Source organism: Bos javanicus, chromosome 7, assembly GCF_032452875.1.
Source record: "Bos javanicus breed banteng chromosome 7, ARS-OSU_banteng_1.0, whole genome shotgun sequence".
Taxonomy (NCBI): domain Eukaryota; kingdom Metazoa; phylum Chordata; class Mammalia; order Artiodactyla; family Bovidae; genus Bos; species Bos javanicus.
The window spans coordinates 81,176,571-81,196,242 of NC_083874.1; the positions used below are offsets into that span (position 1 = coordinate 81,176,571).

At 34.3% G+C, this 19,672-nt stretch overlaps 1 protein-coding gene across 8 annotated transcripts in view; it reads right to left on the bottom strand.

Annotated features, from left to right (window-relative positions):
* Positions 1-19,672, bottom strand: part of SSBP2 (single stranded DNA binding protein 2) — a 311,687-nt gene that overhangs the window by 189,639 nt on the left and 102,376 nt on the right. For all 8 annotated transcript variants that reach the window (XM_061424314.1, XM_061424315.1, XM_061424313.1 and 5 more), the window contains exons 3-4: positions 16,246-16,307; positions 10,295-10,379 (exon numbers count right to left, since the gene is read on the bottom strand). In XM_061424314.1, coding sequence (XP_061280298.1) covers positions 10,295-10,379; positions 16,246-16,307 — 147 coding nt within the window. The remainder of the gene's footprint in view (positions 1-10,294; positions 10,380-16,245; positions 16,308-19,672) is intronic.

The window sequence follows — 19,672 nt, forward strand, 5'->3', positions numbered from 1 at the left end:
CCCTCAGATTAACTGTCCTAAAATAGAATTTACTGTTTTCTGAATATGCTTTTAAAAAAATGACTCTTGAGTAGACAGAACAAAACTTTCATCCAGAAAGGTTGAAAGAGTACTCAATTAAAATTTGGAAAACCTGAGTTTTCCCAGCGAAACCTCACTCCATTTTTAAACAATGGTATACCATATCCTTTATGTCTCTAAAGACCCTGATGCTGGAAAAGATTGAAGGCAGAAGAAGGGGATGACAGAGTATGAGATGGTTGGATGGCATCACTAACTTGATGGACATGAGTTTGAGCAAGCTCCAGGAGATGGTGATTGACAGGGAAGCCTGATGTGCTGCAGTCCATGGGGTCACAAAGATTCAGACGTAACTGAAAGATGTCGTCTCTGGGTACGTACCAAGTTTTTTATGTATCGTAAACAGATAAACTGTAAAATAACTAGGTCAGGCCAAATAAGCAGTTTTCAACCTTTTTTAAAGTTTTTTATTTAAAAAGGTGATTAAAAGAAGATTCATTTAAAGGTGAAAAGATAAGCTTCAGAATGGGAGAAAACATTTGCAAACAAAGCAACTGACAACAGATTAATCTCCAAAATATACAAACAGCCCATAAAGCTCAATATTAAAACAGCAAACAACCCAATCAAAAAGTAGGCAGAATACCTAAACAGACATTTATACAAAGAAGACATACAGATGGCCAACAAACACACAAAAAGATGTTCAACACTGCAAATTATCATGGGGTTAGTCGCTAAATCATGTCCGACTCTTGAGATCCCCATGGACTGTAGCCCACCAGCCTCCTCTGTCCATAGGATTTTCCAGGCAAGAATACTGGAGTGGGTTTCCATTTCCTTCTCCAAATTATTATAGAAATGCAAATCAAAACTACAATGAAGTATCACCTCATACTAGTCAGAATGGCCATCACCAAAAATCTCTACAAACCATAAATTCTAGAGAGGGTGTGGAGAAAAGGGAATCCTCTTATATGCTGGTGGGAAAGTAAATTGATATAGCCACTGTGGAGAACAGTATGCAGGTTCCTTAAAAACCTGAAAAAGATCTACCGTATGACCCAGCAATCCCACTACTGGGCACATACCAAGAAGAAACCATAATTCAAAAGGACATATGTACCTCAACGTTCACTGTGGTACTACTGACGATAGCCAGGAAGACATACATGCTCAGTCAGGTTCAACTCTGCAACCCTACTGACTGTAGCCTGCTAGGCTCCTCCATCCATGGGATTCTCCAGGCAAGAATACTGGAGTGGGTTGCCATGTTCTCCTCCAGGGAATCTTCCCAACCCAGGGATCAAAACCGTGTCTCCTGCATTGCAGGCGGTTTCTTTACCACTGAGCCACTGGGGAAGCCTAAGACATGGAAGCAACCTAAATGCCCATCAACAGAGGAATGGATAAAGAACAAACGGTACATATATTCAATGGAACATTACTTGGCCATAAAAAAAGGAGCAAAACATTTGCAGAGATGTGGATGGACCTAGAGACTGTCATACAGAGTAAGTCAGAAAGAGAAAAACAAATATTGCACATTAACATATATTTAGAATCTAGAAAAATGGTATAGATCTTATTTGCAAAGTAGAAATAGAGACAAAAACATAGAGAACAAACATGTACACGAAGAGGGGAAAGGAGATAGATGGAGTAGGAAGAATCAGGAGACTGGGACTGACACATATACACTATTGATACCACGCAAAAAATAGAAAAGTGATGAGAAAACACCGAACAGAACAGGAAACTCTACTCAGTGCTCTGTAGTGACCTGAATGGGAAGGATATTTAAAAAAAAAGTGATACATGTATACACAGAGCTGATTCACTTTGCTATACAGCAGGAACACAACATTGTAAATCAACTATATACCAATAAAAATAAAAGAAGATTCATTTATAGCATAAGTAACTAGTTAAATTGGAGTTCCGTTTAGTAAGAAAGAGAAAATATAAGAAACTAGGAATAGGTGAAAACTGAGCTCCTCTGGTTAACACAGAGGAAGCCAAGGACCTTCTGGCAGGATTCTCTCACTCTTGCTCCTAGGCACCTGCAATGGTCCTTCCACTGCACCCCGAAGTCCAGGGAACTCAGCATGAAACCACTGCAAAAGATGACTGAGAGTTTTAAAATGCTACCATCTGTTAGCGAAGCATTGATCTTGAGTTTGATTTTTCTACTCTGGTCAAACAGGTCTTCTTACCATTCCTTAAACATCCCTAGCATTATTTCAACATCAGCCAGTTTTTCAAAAATCTCCAAAATAAATTTATGAGTTTCAAATCTCTAATAGAAAGTTTGATATGCATGCTACTTTTGAAAGAGTATCATATTTCTGTCATTTATGTTATGATGCTATTGGCAACATAATCACAGGCAGTGCAACATCTGCCTCAAAAATAGTTAATTAAGGCCTTTCCATCTTCATTTTTCCATATTCACCAGAAATTAGACTTTAATAAAATCAGTGGGAGGAAAAGGGCCTAAGATGAATCCATGAAACAACATACTTTGATGAAACAATACATTATTTTTCACAGTGAAACAAACTATGAAGTCAGATCTGCTCTGCCGTTTTACCTCTTTTCCATATTAACTTCTTCACTTATCTTTTTTTGAAATTTATGTCTATATGGTGGTTTAGTCGCTAAGTCATCTCTGACTCTTGTGACCCTATGAACTATAGCCTGCCAGGCTCCTCTGTCCATAGGATGTCCCAGGCAAGAATACTGGAGTGAGCTGCCATTTCCTTCTCTATAGGATCTCCCCGACCCAGGAATCAAACCTGGGTCTCTTGCATTGCAGGCAGATTCTTTACCAACTGAGCCACCAGCACCCTGTATCTCTATATAATGCAGTAAATTATTCTAAGAGATTAGGTAAAGTAGAATTCTTCGCCAATGCGTTTATAGTTTCCCTGATTGTCTTCTGTTATGCATATTTACCACTGAATGACTGAAGTAACATATTGCCCTACAGGAAATCTCAGGATCAAAAGTAACAGGGAGAATATCTGATAGCTCTTAACAGTACTTAGATACCCCCCAGAAGCCATCCTATGCCCAAGGACGAGTTGAGAACACATACACACCTCACAGGTAAAGTGGTGAATATGATTCTTCAAATCAACACAGCTTGCACAAAAACAGAACAAAATAATCAACTTATGTTGTGCTATAAAGAATATAAGCTGGTTTATACCACTTGTATTTGGCAAGAGATATTAAACTTAATCCTACAGGAAATGAAAACAAGAGCAGAAACAGTATGGCAGATAAGAATAAGGCAAAAATTTGCAGCAACATGGATGGACCTAGAGAGTGTGATACTGAGTGAATTAAGTCAGACAGAGAAGGAAAAATATCATATGACACCCTTTACATATGGGATCTAAAAAGAAATGATACAAATGAACTTACAAAACAGAAAGAGGCTCACAGACTTAAGAGAACGGACTTATGGTTGCCAGGGGGAGGATGCGGGGGGTGTAGGAACAGTTATGGAGTTTGGGATGGATATGCACACACGGCTATATTTAAAATGGATAGCCAACAATGACCTACTATATAGCACGTAGAACTCTGCTCAATGTTATGTGGCAGCCTGGATGGGAGGGGAGTTTGGAGAAAATGGATACATCTATATGTATGGATGTGTCCCTTCACTGTTCACCGGAAACCATTACAACATTATTTGTTAATCAGCTATACTCTAACACAATATAAACAGTTTTAAAAAATGTTTAAAAAGAATACAGCAAATAATGAATCTCATTACAGTGGTCCTTTGGTATCTGTGGGGAAGTGGTTCCAAGATCCCGACAGATACCAAATCAGCCCATGATCAAGTCCCTGACATAAAACAAATAAATTAAAAAAAAAAAAAAAAAGGCACAGTACAGTTAGCCTTCCGTCTCTGCAGATGTGGAACCTGTGTGTCCCTACCCGTTGAGCTGAACAGCTACCAGTACTGACCGACAAGTATATTTTGGCTCGATCTTTGTTTTAGGACAATTAAGGAATCATCTATTCATACTAGAGAACTACAAATATAATCCCTGTTTTGACAGTTTTTATCATCTTAATGGATTTAAAATATAACTTTATTTGTTCCTAGTCTATCAAGAACTCTAGTTTACATGTACTGTTTAGGAGAATTATGGTCCAAAGTGAGACTATTCATCCATCTGAGCATTTACTAATTATTTCTACTATATGCCAAAACTGAATATATATCAAAAGGTATGTGTATTTATTCCCCATATTCTAATCTATTTCTCTCCATATTCTTACATATCTATAAATTTTGATGAGTCTAGCAATATAATGCTATCTCTACATACATTTTAAAATTTGATACTTCAAACTTCTTGAGAGAAGGTCTCTTTTGCCATGAGTGTGGGAACTATATGTGTTTTGTTCACCACTACATTTCCTAGAGCCATGCCTCCCAAGATTATAAAGCCTCTGCTACCTGCTCTGATTCACTTATTTCTTTACAAGCTGCCATTTTATCTCAATTTGTTTCAAAATATAAAGTGAGTAAAAGTAGCACTAAATGACCTCCTTGCAACTACGTATTCAGTTATATTAAAATAAGAAGTGATAAATACTTATTAGATAATATTTTAGTCATTCATTTATATAAACATAAAACATGATTTGAACATCTCCTGTCAGGCACCCTGCTGGACAGAAAGAATGAAAAAGATAAATAAGACAAAGTCTATTCCCTGAGGAAGTTTACAAATTATTAGAGTAAACATCCTATTATGAAAATCTAATATATAGGGACATTCAGGAGATGCACAGAGGATATTATAGGATCATGGCAAAGAATGCATCTAACTCTCTACAGTAGTTTCTACACAAGTATTTTCCTAAATAATATGTAATTATCTGTTAAAAAAAAAAACTTTCTAACATACAAAATATTCTTCTCCTACTATTTTATGTACATAGTAGGTGTTTTTATACCATTAAAAAAAACTACCCCATCTCTACAAACCTGTAACATAATTTTTTTCAGATGTTACAAACACTCTCTTAGGTAAGAATACAAAAACCAGCCACATTTTATCAACAATTATAACTCAAGCCTATCACTTTACCTAAACAGTTGAATGATTTGAAATATTTCCAGTTTACCAATTAACAGACTACTTCAATCTGTGGATATTTATTGAACATCTATTATTTGACAGACCCAGGGAAAGAATGGGTCTAATTTTCTGTGCTCTCAGAGTTCATTGTAATAATGCAATGTCATTACCATCACATTACTAAGGCAATAATATATTTTGGCTCTATCTTTGCTTTAGGACAATTAAGGAATTTTCTATCCATACCAAAGAACTAAAATTATAATCACTGTGTATGTTTTTAGTTAAAAGTTTAGTGGCATACATTGACATTTTTGCTAAATATTTTGGAAATAAATGAAAGCAGAAATAAATTATTAAATAATTCTATGTTAAGCTGTATCAGGAATAAAAATTCAGTAAACATTAATTAGCTCCACATGAAAGCATTGCCTGAAATTTCAGAGTGAAATAAAAACATACTAATGGGGAGAAAAGGAAATCTAGTCCAATAAACTTTATAAGAGAGGAGGTACTACTTATAATCATTGAAATGATGGTTTCCTTTTCAATGATAATATTGTATGTGCATAATAATAATTTTATATTTAGATAAACCTGGTTTTCACTTAGGTTAAAAATAACAGGCTAACAGGCCAAGCAAGATATCTCCAAAATAATCATCCTAAAATCTCTCTTTTCTTACAAAATAAGTTCTTAATTACTAAATTTTCCTCCAACATTTCTGATCTTATTCTGTACTCCCCTCTAGAAAAATCAACAGGTGACACACTTCATAGAATCTGTCACAGAAGAGAAAAAACAAACACAGGTTTATGTGGAAACCATCCCTACATTTTCTCCATCAGTTCTCAAGGATGAACTATAGCAATGCCTGGAAACACATTAGAAATGACGGTGCTCATTCTTTTTCTAAAGTTAATTATTATAACTGATCTAAAATCTTGTTACTTTAAAATAAAAAGTATAAGAAGCCATACAAAATAAATTTGTGGCACTATGTAATTTTATAAAGCAAACATATGGTTATTATAAAGTAACCACCGCCATCTCAGAAGCCCAGGCCACAAGCCCCATTTCTATCAGAACCCCTGTCTACCTCTCATTGTCCTGACAAATACAGTAATCATTTTCTTGTGTTTTTTACAGCTTTGTCATCCAAAAGTACATTCCTACACACTATTAACTGCTGATTTCTAAAGGTATACTTATTTTACAGTTGGTACTCCATACATACAGATTGTAAATAATGTTATCTTAAAATATAAATGCAAGAAGATAAAAATTTTACTCATTTAAATGCTTCCTCTCTTTTTTTTATTTTTCTCACAGTAAGTATGAACAGGGTGAATTTTTTAAAATAAAGAGATATTAATTAACACTGCATCTATAATTATTTTGCAAATAAAATGATACAACAACAAAAATCCGTATTCTTAAACAGGCAATGGTTAGAAGACAAATCAAAAAAAGTTAAAAACCAAAAGTCAAAAAAATTTTCTGGGATAATTATTATCAAAAAAGTTATTAGAATTATAGAATGGCTCAAAATAACATCTATTCACTTTACCTATCTCTCTTTTAGTATGTGTATTTACCCAAAAAAAAAGTTCTTAATGGGAAGTACTACATATGCTTATGACTATAACATGGTGACATGAAAACATATGACCACTTCAAATTTACTGGGTTTTTTTTTCTAATTTTAGAAGATTAGAACTCACTGTAAGGTGAAATTTGATCTACTTTACAGTAACTTTCTTGAATATAAAATTAACTATAGATACTTGGAAAATACAGAAATATATAGATAAAAATTAAAACCACGCATAATCCCAATGTCAAAAGATAACCACTTTTAACATTTTAACTTATTTTTTAATTAAAAGGATTATTCATAATTTACATTATGCCTCCACTATATCTTTTTAAAAAGTAATTTATTCTTTCATTATCCATTCAATCTCATAGATAAATGAAGACTATAAAATAACAGGACTTTTAAAACATATCAGAATTTACACATATCCATTCATCTTCTGATGGGCATCTAGGTTGCTTCCATGTCCTGGCTATTGAATGGATAAGAAAGCTGTGATACATATACACAATGGAGTATTACTCAGCCATTAAAAAGAATACATTTGAATCAGTTCGAATGAGATGGATAAAACTGGAACCTATTATACAGAGTGAAGTAAGCCAGAAAGAAAAACACCAATACAGTATACTAACACATATATATGGAATTTAGAAAGATGGTAACAATAACCCTGTGTACGAGACAGCAAAAGAGACACCGATGTATAGATCAGTCTTATTGACTCTGTGGGAGAGGGAGAGGGTGGGGAGATTTGGGAGAATAGCATTGAAACATGTATAATATCATGTATGAAAAAAAAATAAATCTGAAAATCTGTTAAAAAGAAAAAGAATTTACACATACAAGTATTTTTTTATTCTAAAAACGCAGCTAATAAATAAAATATTTTTAAGAATGTTTCTTTGAGAACTACCTTGAGTTCAGTGGGTATATATATTAATCACTATTCTAAAATGGTTCCCAATGGACTCTAATATAACAATATAACATGACAGAATTTTACCAAAATCTGTTTGTTCCTGTTTCTGTTTTTTCCCTGAGTCTTTCAAACTTCATCTACACCTTAAACGTGAATCATGTTGATAATTCAGAAATTGTCTACTATTAAGAATTTAGGAAATCGCACCCACAAAAATTACCATAAAAGTGTGCTACAGGAAACAAACATTTCTAAAAATCCAATTGCAATATAAAATTACACAAGCCAAACTCTACCTTTACAGCAACCTCCATTTAAAAAAATTGAGATGCATTACCATTAATTAGAGATGTATTACCATTAACGTAAATTGACTTGAAAGTGAAAGTGAAAGTGAAGTCGTGTCCGACTCTGCAACTCCATGGACTGTAGCCTACCAGGATCCTCCCTCCATGGGATTCTCCAGGCAAGAGTACTGGAATGGGTTGCCATTTCTTTCTCCAGGGGATCTTCCTGACCCAGGGATCGAACCCAGGTCTCCCACATTCCAGGCAGACGCTTTAACCTCTGAGCCACCAAAGGTATAATAAAAATTCCATCTAAGAAATCAAGTCTCTTAAAACTAATATTTAAGATAAAATTATGAAACGCCTGATAAAACATGTGCTAACCGATAACAAATTGCAAAATTCAAATGCTGAATTTTTTCTAAACTACATTTTCTTGGGACCAAATTAAATGAGGAAGAGTTATTCTTCCTATAAAATCTACTCTAATTTCACTCCTACCTCTGGTCATTGCTTGTTTTCAAAAACCTTGAAATATTTAAGTGGGCTTCTAAAGTTAACAAGTGTGAGTACTCTCTGAAATACTGAAAAAATGCCTTATGAATGCAAAATGATTATGATGATAATGGCTAAGGCAATGACAATGGTGATTCATCTAATGCTTCCAAGAAGGAGATACTAATTAGTTCAGTGCTCCTTTTAAGGTCTCCACGGTGAATAGACGGTTGCATCTTTCTGTACGATGGGATTTTGAAAAAATGCTTATATAATTGATTTCTTAAGATGTAGATCCATAAATACTGTATGTCATTTACAGCAGAACACTGGTACTCTCTAACACCATCTAGTTGTCAAAATTATGCCATTAAGGGCAGGCCAAATCTAGGCATGTCTTTCTTGATGTAAGAGACAGATGAGGTGAGTATCTTACTCTAGCCAGAATCTTCACACTCTTCATGGTTGAGTCTCTGTTTTCCTTTACAGCCATTACCCCAAGGGTGAAAAAGGAGAATCAGATTGTTCAAATAAATGCCACGTCCTGGGCCCTGTCTTACCTGCCTTTTCTGCGCTTTTTCTTTATATGCAGCACCATCCCTTTTACTCACCTTGTCCCCAAGAGCTAGTGTTTAGCACACAGCAAGCTTTATGAGTACAATCAATATCCGATGAAGTAATCACAGGCAGTCTCACTTTAATCAGTTTAGTACACGTTTAAAGTATTACACAGTCCCTGTCAGATGCCCAAGATTCTCACTCAAGTTTGCATACTCTTCCTTGTGCTATGTTTGGGGTTATAATTCTGGCTATTTCCACTCTCCAGTGTAGGACTGAAGTACTTCCTTTGGAAGAAGAAGTTCCTTTTCCTTTTTGAGGCCTGGTTCTGGTTTTAAAGGGTATTTACACAGAATGATGCCACCCTTTCACCAACTAAACATGCATCCCTCTGATAAATTTTTAGGTACTTAAAATCGATATTTCCTCAGGCTCCAGGCCTAATTCCACTTCCTCTAAACTAAGATTTAGCATGATGTAACTAAGGGATCCCACATACCACAGTGAAGACTGAGGGTCCTGTAGTTCTGAAACTGAGACCCAGTGCAGTGCAGCCAAACAAATAAATTTTAAAAACAAAACAGTCTTGCCATTATTAAATGCCACTTTTCCCTGAAGAAGACCTACTCCCCCTGCCTTCCACCTTTCTTTTACAATTCTGCTTCCTTGTGCCATCAATTCTCTAAAATCACATTTATAATTCTTCTTAAAAAACACTCAATATACATCCATCACCTTGTCACAGATAGTCCACGGCCCTGAAGAACTTAACAAAAAGTTCATATTTTCATTTTTTGTCCAGACATTTTTGCTCTCTTATCTTGTATTTCCTTTAATTCACATTAAATTTACTTACGGAACTGAATTCAGTGAGTGGATATTTAGCCTTATAATAATGTAACTCAAAGTTGTAAAAAGAATAATGTAATACTTCTATATATTTTTTAATGGAAATGCAGAAGAAGAACTTTTATAACATTCTTATGATGACTTTTTTGTGGAATAATTACTACTTAATTTTTATATATAGGCAATTACACAAATCAAGCACACTTAAAGGTAAGAAACACCTCTAATAGCTTGAAGTTAGGACTACTCTCTTGCCCTACGCTTCTTCAACAAGACTCACACATCCATTTGTGTTTCACTTTTAAAGTGATAAGCCTATTTCCCAAGAAAAAAACAGTAATTCCTTAAGTACCAAAGGAAAAAAATGGACGGTCCAATATATTTTTCAAGAACAGTGGTTAAAAACAAAACTGACAATATAGCTTGGTAAAACTGTATAGAAACTTACGTAATCATGGAAGGCTTTTGCTTCACTTGAATGTTCACATGTTTCCCGTCTTTCTGGAGCTGCACAGTAGAGATCCCAAAATACACTAAAAAAGTAATTATAGAAACATTAAGAAAATCATATAATGTCAAATGAGAGAGCACAATTCCAGAAACAGAAGGCAAATATTCCTTACACAATATGTGTTTTCTTCTTTAGGACAAACATTTATTTGAAAGATTTAAATTCAGAGAAGTCTCTTCTTGTAGTAATAGGTATAACCTAGCCATCACTCAGAAATGCTAAGATTTTTCTGAAATGACAATAAAAAAATTAAAACTGTCATTCTTGTCTTAAGAATGACTTAAACATTTGATTGAAATAATCATAACACTTTTCACAACTTTCCCATGAAAAATAAAAGATTTTTTTAATACCAATTTAATCATTAAGGAATAAAATAACTATTTTTATAAGTGAAATTCACTTTTTCAAGATAATTTTATTATCCAACCCCAGGCCAATACCCTAACCATTAGGTCACACCTGCCAAATAAATATATTTTCTTAAAATATCCTCTGGTTTTCCTTTGTAATTACCAAGACAGGTTGGTCATTTTGAAAATTTAAAAAATCACAATTTCTTTTTTTCTTCCTATTCAAGAGCAATAAAAGCAAAACAGAACTGGTTGGGAAAAATAATTATACTGCTTACAAAACACACAGGCCCATGTTTCATAAAATTAACAATGAACATGAACAAGGGATTAAAATCAAGAAAGCAAATGTCTGAAAGTCCTAATGATAAACAAAAGCAGTTTTACTGATCAACAAATATTTTTTTACTGTACATTTCCCTCTCTAGAGAACTGCAAAGTATGCTCAGCCAAATGGTTAACGGCCTAACTTTAGGAACAGGACATATCTGAGATAGAAGCTGGCCCTGCCGCCTACTAGCTCAATTTGTTTAAACAAGAAACAATTTTCTCCTCTATAAAATGGGGCTGTTGAGAAAATTAAATTGTATAAAATAAGCACAGGGTCTTACAGTCAATATATTATTAATAATATAACACTATAATTAGCTTGCACAAAAATTTAAAATGCATACATATTGTTAAGGCAAGTCATTGGGCTGAGGGCACAGTTAACAATGGCACAATAAAGCTTGGTAAATCAAACTGGTCTCTTTGTTTTGACCTTTGAAGTCGCATTTTATCTGGATCTCTCTCCTGAGCTAGGATAAAACATTCTCTAGGCATTATAACAATTAATTCCGTAAAATAAGATTACTCTTAGAGGCAAAATATATGAAAGATTAAGTACTGACATTTATTTCCTTTTAAATTTCTACAATAAGCAAGAAATACAAAGCAAACAATAAAGACCAAATTAATTCAAATAATTTCAATTCCTAAACTAGAGTGCAAGCAGTTTAAAATTGTGCTTGGCTTTCCTATATTCCTTTTGGGATAAAAAGTATAATAATTATACACAGACAAGGATACAGCTTAAAGTTTTCCACCTGGAACAGGTGTGTTATGAATTATCATGTATTGCAATTATACTTATTTTCATGTTCTTAAGGAATGTCAAAGTTCTTAAAACTAAAATTTTATAATGGCTGTCTTTAAATTGTATTTAATCACAGAATATTATATGCAATATTATGACAATGTTTCTCTTTATGGATTTAGTAAGTGGTCAAAAATTTATAAGTGCCATAATAAGGATAATAAAACAAATTACTAAAGTAGCATAACTTTATATATAGTGTTTCTAATAATCCTACATTATTAGATATATAAAAAATGTATTAAAAATATACATTATTTTCTTGAATAAAGGTAAAGAAATATATCCTTTTAAAGACATTTACCCAAAGAAGAAATACACAGTTCTACAATAATAGAGACAAGGTGAAGTCTTAACCACTGGCCTGCTAGGGAAGTTCCTAAATTATTTTTAAAACAGCATACAGTTATTAAAAATATTCTAGAAAAGACTCATAGAGTTAATATGGTCAAAAAAAGTTTTCTTATTAAGGAAGTAAAATTTGTGTCAATTTCCTTTCCAATCCTTTGTATTTAGTGGAAAATTCCAAGTTGTTGTTTTTACAGTGTCTTCCCACCAAATCTTCCTTGTATTCCACATTCCTTCCCTACTCTCCAACACATTTCACTTTTTCCATACAGTCTGACCACTTCTGTTGTTTACTTTCTTCCCTTCTTATTGTGATTATACTCCTCTTTCTATCCTAGTTGTTGCCTACATTGTCTTATATTGATGTTTAGTTTAACAAATTCAAATAAATAATTAGTTATGCAATGCCTATTATAGGCAAGACATACAAGATGAGTAAGAAGTAGTCTGCCACTTACAAATATTATATATCATTCTAGTAAGCAGGCTAATTCCAACACACACAATTATTTTCACACGTATATTTGGTTATTCTTAGCTACACCCGATGTCATTATTAGATTCTAAGATCGTCAGAGTGCTAGCATGCTGCAAAATTTGACTTTTCCACTGCCAGGAGACAGAAACTGGATTCTTATGATAACCTTAGTTATTGGTTCATTTTTTCCTGCAATGTTATACATATTTAATTACAGGATATAAATACATGAGCCCAAAGTTATTCTAAAAGGTTTTTATATATAAAATTAAATTTAAAAGTTTCTTCCATTAAAAGTTGAAATAGGAAGTTTTAAAAAGTGTGTATTTTTAAATTATACAAATAAAAAGGGACATTAATTTCAGGGGAAAGAAGTTCCTCAGCATTTGTATCCCTGAAATCCATGGAAGAGAGCTGGGAACTTTTATTAAAGCATATTAACAGGAAACATGTTTTCAAGATGGATTTGATCACAGTGAATGTAATGAGCACGGGAGAGAGGCATAAAAATTACAACAGTACTGGGCATGATACAAACTGAAAGAAGAAAAGAAATCACAAGGGACATCATATTAGGAACAAGAAAAACATTTCCAGAAAGTAAAATCACACACTTTCCCCTAAGCCATACTAAAGGGAGAAATTTCTCTCCTCTCTAAGGCCTCTGCCCCTCATTCCTCCCGTAATTTATTCTGCATTTTTGTTCATATTTATTCTCTTTCAGCATCTTCAATCTCCCCTACTCTTTTTACCTCCATCTACATACAGGCTGAAATCTATGCTAAAAATAAAAATACAAAAATGCTAGGTCCTGTTCTGTGTTGTTAATCCTGAAACTACTATACACATCACCACATACCTCAACTATTCTTCATAACCCTGGAGCTGGAAAAATGGAACATAACAGTCCCCTAAATTTCATGTTCACTATTCCACTGAAACTGTTCTCCCCAAGAAGATCTAAGAAAACCTTAGTTCCCAATTCAGGAAAACTTTTTTTTTTTTTAACTTATACCTGCTGCAGAATTTACTCTCTCCTTTGAACACCTTTTCTAGTTTCCATATATTATTCTTTCCTGATTACCCTCCTTCCTCTCTAGGTATTTTCTTTTGAGGCTCCTCTTTATCTGTTTACACTTAAACGTTGACCTTCCTCAGAGTCCCAACCCCAGGCCCTGTTCTTACTTGTTACACTGTATATTACTATAATTGTGGATACACGTCATTATACATTTGCTTAAGGCCACAGAATGTACAACACCAGAAATGAACTGTAATGTAAATTATGGACTTGGAGTGATTATAGTGTGTTAATGTAGGTTCATCAGTTACAACAAGGGTACCACTCTGGTGGGGAATGTTGATTATGGGAAGGCTATACATTGTGGAAGCAGGAGTTACATGGAAAATCTCTACCTTCTCCTCAATTTTGTTATGAACTGACTGAAAACTACTCTAAAAAATGAAGTATCAATTAAAAAAAAAAAACAAAAACAAAGAGATCTTTGAAACAACAGGAAAAAAAAGTCAGGACCCTGCTGGACTTAAGGCCCATAGTCATGGTTAGCTACACACAATGATCAGAAAAGCTTAGGATCTGGGCAATGTCCTGAAAGAGGGGATCCCTAGCTTTCCATCAGTTCTCAGAGGACCCCATGACTTAAAAATCATTAAGAATCACTCATTTATATAAAGCAGGCACCTCAAAAGGTACATGTAGTAGTTTTAGGGAAGAACATTAAAAACACTGAAAACAATGTACCTTTTGCATGTGCTAGACTTAAATGAAAATAAATATGGCCTAAAATATTTATGTGCCCTTTATTTACAATTTCTTTGATATCTACAACTAAGTAAAAATGACTTAAAATACCAAAACCACAGAGAAAGAGCTCCCCTGAATCTAAGAGCCACAGAAAAAGGAAGAGCAATAGCAGATCTAAGAGCTGCACCTACTGATAAAAACGACCAAAAAAACTGAAGTCTGACAGAAGCAAAAAGCCAAAGTATTCAGTGAATTGTTATCAACCATCTACAGTACAAGGATAGGTTAGATTCATGAGGAAGGGAGTAAAAGAGAGATGGGTGCAAGAAACGGAATTAATTCTATAATGAAAAACTTAAAATCTTCATTTTGTTAGCCCACTAACCAATATGGACAGACCTCTAACGTGGTTTCTTGTGTCACTTTATAGACATAATAGGAAACATATAAAATATAAGGGTGTCGATAAGTGGGGAACCTCAATTACATTCAGCAGTTAAGCATTTATAGTCTAGATCTAGATACCATAAAAAAAGCTTATGTAAAATGAAAAATTGACTTTTAAAACATTATGTTACAAGACATCAGTCTTAAGCCCCAGGAAAAAGCACAACAATAGAGCTTAACTGCAATGAACCGTTATTCCAAATACAGGAAAAACTCTGAACCAAAGGCCCGCACCTGTTCCTGCCATCCGTATTGGAGACTAACAAGGGAAACCCACAATCATAACTGACCAAGTGCGGTTCCATTCACCACGGGACTTCTAGTAAAGCACGTTTTCAGGAGAGAGATTACAAAGATGATGGCATTAAGTAACAGACCAGGAAACCACATCCACGGCACTGGAAGAGAACTTTTATTTTTGTTTTTTCCTTTTAAGTATGATGCTGAGAGATGAGTGTATTAACATACTGAACAGGAAATGCTCCTAAATGAAGAAACTTTAAAAAAAAAAAAAGAAAAACCTTAGCTTGTCCATTTGAGTACCTAGACTAATGCTGCTGCAGAAAAGTCACAAACCTGGGTGTATTGGTGCTGCAATAAAATTTGCAAGTTCTGATATCAACTAGCCTTTAATACTGACTGATCATTTGTGTGTACATTCCTAGGCAGTTCTATCTCTGAATCTATCTAGAACTATTTCAAACTTTTTTCGACTATTCTGAAAATTCACCACCACCACCACCACCACCTTCAGTATCTTCAGGCTTAGATGAAGTCACAAGGGTGGGGCCCTCATGATGCAATTAGTGCCCCTACAAACACAGCCATCAGAGAGCTAGCCAGTCAGTCAGCATGTGCTTGCTCTGTCTCTCTCATTCTGATATGTGCGTGCTCTCTCTCTCTCTATCCATGTGAGGACACAGTAAGAAGGCAGCTATCTACAAGCCAGGAAGAGAGTTCTCATTAGAAACACACCATGCTTGGCAGGTTGAACTCGGGACTTCTGGCCTCCAGAACTGTGAGAAAAGTAATTTCTACTGTTTAAGCCACCCAGTCTATGGTATTTTCTTATGGTAACCAGAGTTGACCAATACAAACTCATACTTAGAGCTGGAGAGTCCACATTGGTCACAATTACATCTTGACTTAATAGCAGTATCTTTAAGTTAACTACTTAATGCTGGTTTTGAGCTTGTTTTTTGTTGTTGTTGTTGTTGTTGTTTTATAAGTGCTACCTTTCAGAAAATAATTGCAGAAAATGAAAAAGTATAAATGAGAATCATAAAACCATAAACAGGTATGTGCAAGCCTAGTGAAATGCATCATCAATCTAATGAAAATGGAATAAAAGATACTTACCACCACCAAGAATGTAAGAATCCTGGTGGCTCCCCCAACGTGATGTTCTTTTCCCATCTTATCTAAAATGAATAAAATAGATATTAAACACTCCTAATAATACTTTCCCTACACATATGACAAAGCAATATTTTCCCTTTTAAAATATTAAGATAATATATAGGATTTTAATCATTTTCATGTTATTCTTTATCCAAGCTTTACAAATACTCATTTTATATTATAATTTGCTGACTGAATAATCTGAGAGAAGATGCCACCATTATTTTCCTGAATTTGCTTCCCACTGTGCCAGAATTTCAGAAAGTATTTCAGGATCTTAAGGCACATGAAAATCACAATTATTAACACCAATACGGAAATCAGCTATCACCACTAACCCAGACACTTGCAAGAACTTGGGCTTAATATGTACAGACTCCAAATTAAACTTGAAGGACTGAATTTGTGAATAAGTTTCTGATTTGAGAGGATGGAACTAAGAAGGCATATGTAAGAATTTTAAAAGATGGTGATATTGACTTTCCAACTATTTATATTTCAGATGAGTTGAAGTTCACTATAATAAAAATTTAAAACAAGGTCAATATTCTCAAAATTAAAAGTTCTGATTAAATGCTTTTTACAAATTAAATTTAAAAATCGCAAACCTGAGTGTGTATTTATACAGTGCCTTTTCTAAGCACTGGATAGCATTAAGAAGAAAAGATGAAAATCTTTGCATTCGAGGAGATTACATTTTAGTAGGAAGGATTGCTGTTGTTTAGTTGCTAAGTCGTGTCTGACTCTCTGCGACCCCATGGACTAGCCTGCCAAGCACCTCTGCCCATGGGATTTCCCAGGCAAGAATATTGGAGTGGGTGGTTACTTCCTTCTCCACAGGATCTTTCTGACCCAAGGACTGAACCCACATCTCCTGCATTGCAGGTGGATTCTTCACCATTAAAGAGAAGCTCAGTAGGGAAAATGGACCATAACAAACAAACGCCCCTGCCCCACACTCCGCCCCCGAAAAGACTGCATTTATACTAGAAGGTGACAAATGCTATGGAGGAAAATAAAGCAGTGAAGGAGGATAAAGAGAACAGACAAACTGTAAGAAGTTATAATGTTAGCTAAGGTGATCCAGCTTCAAGAACAAACTACCCTTATATGTAAGGGTTGTTTTTTAAATAACTAAAAAATAATTTAACAAAACTCCAATCAGTAAAATGTGCCCATTGGCCCTTACCACTACTAGGAAGCAAACAACTATGAATACTGACTGATTCAAAGAATTCTTTCCATCACCTACTACGGAAAAAGTTATCCCAACAGGATAAAAAAACAAAAATATTTTAAAATAAAAACTCATAACGTGATTCTAAATGTTAAAACACACACACAAAAAAAACCCTCTTTAAGGAAGAGATGTTAAAACTTAAGCATAATTAAAATCGCTGAAACTGACAGCATTTTTACAGTGCTTATGCACACAAAGTATAAATCAATGAAAACTCTGATGTAAAAAAGTTATTTGCTCTCAAAAACCAGAGAAATTCTCTGAAGATTAGAAAATTATGCATGTGATAGCCATTTTAAGAGATAAAGTGAAACTCTAAGAGTTAATCAACTTAAATTTATAAAGTATAAACATAAACAATGAACCAGAACATGTTATATAAATGGAAGCCAGACCCTAACTTGAATTCTCCAAAGTAGTAACATTCAAAATTTTTTAAAAATCTATGCTACCTTTTATCTGAAAATTTCAGGTGATTAGTATTTTATCTTTTTTGGTTCATGAAAAATAAGAAATGGTACTTAATGTGTCTTATGAGAAATAAAGCTCTGACATCCTGCTGAAGTTATAATTTAGTCAAAAACCTGTGTCTCATCTTTTCTCTCAATCTCTTCTCTTACCATCTTTTCCCAAGTCCATGTCTTCTTGAAAGGGCGTAATGATGCACCTCACAGATGTGCCCCAGACATACTAATATTCCTAATCCCTGGAATCATCCTAAGCATATAAACAGGAAGTTTTTCAAAGTACAGTCTTTACGTTTCATCTCAGCTCATCTTGACTTTACTGAACACAACTGTGAAATACTTAAAAGGAGAATGTGAGATGACTTTATGAAGAGTCAAAGCGGCATGACTAGGTCTGAATGACAGACTGTGCTAGAGGTTATTAGACTCACGGTCTAACAAGAGTCCTGCTCCACCACATCACCAACTAAGCAGTCATTTTCTTGCACTTTCACAACTTCCACAGCCAGTCATCAGATGTTTCAGGAGATAAGGTACTCTAGGAAAACACCTATATGATTATATTTGATATGGTCTTCTGTAAGAGGAAGTCTGAAGATAATGTATTTGTATTTTAAACAGTATGACATCTTATTACTCCTAAGAGAAACAAAATGTTTCATAAACATCATCTCTTTCATCCTCAAAATATTATTTTCTATATCATGAGTGAAGTTCACCTTTCTCACTTTATTATTATTTTTTTTATATTTCCTATCTCCTTTATTAAATGATGCCTTTTCCCCTTGAAGCAAGCCCATTAAAACTGTAAAGCATTTCCATTTAAGAGGAAGCTTATGGCTAACAATCTTTTGCAAATTACTCAATCAGAGAATTCCAGGGTGTTTCTCCAGGAAAATATTTTCTTCCCTGTCCACGTTAGAGTGATGCTCTGTTACAGGTGTTGCTGAGGTTACAGAAACTTGGACAGAATTTAGAATGTAAACAAGCCATGTCAGCACATGAATGTGAAAGAAGTAAAATGTCATGTAAAAAAATGGGAGGGAAAAAAGAAAAACCATTGTGCTCCACGTAGTTTAGAAAGGGTACTCAGTTCCATTTATGGTGCTAAAGAGCCCCAATCCCTAGTTCCAAATTCCATGTTTAAAATCTGAAACCTCAGCTTCTAAGCTAGGAAAATTATACCCAGCAGAAATAACAAATCTCAGGAGCTTGCAAAACTCCAAAGTAACCTTGGTTACTGTTATTTTTTATTGATATTTAAGATACCAGAAGTATAATCTAAAGGGCCTCCTTTCTTACTTCCATCATGTTGCAATAACAAAACACTGAGACAATGACCAAAACCTAGAAAGATATGTGACATTTCTTTCTAAACTATTCAAACACATCAAAGCCAGAAGCCTTAGTTGTTTTAATATGGAGAAATGCAAAAGCACTAAAAAGTCAAAACTATAGTACTCCAACTAGTGCCACTACCAATGAAAAAATTACAAGAAGTAGGCTACTCTGACCATAATGAGTTATTTGGTGAAATACTGAACTTGAAAGGGGACATAACATTTGAAATTATCCTTTTATGTGGAGAATTCTGACCCTGAAAGACCTGGGAGCTTCCTTAAAGTTATGTTCTGACTAAATATTATATGCTTGATTTAAAGAAAAAAAATTAATGTAA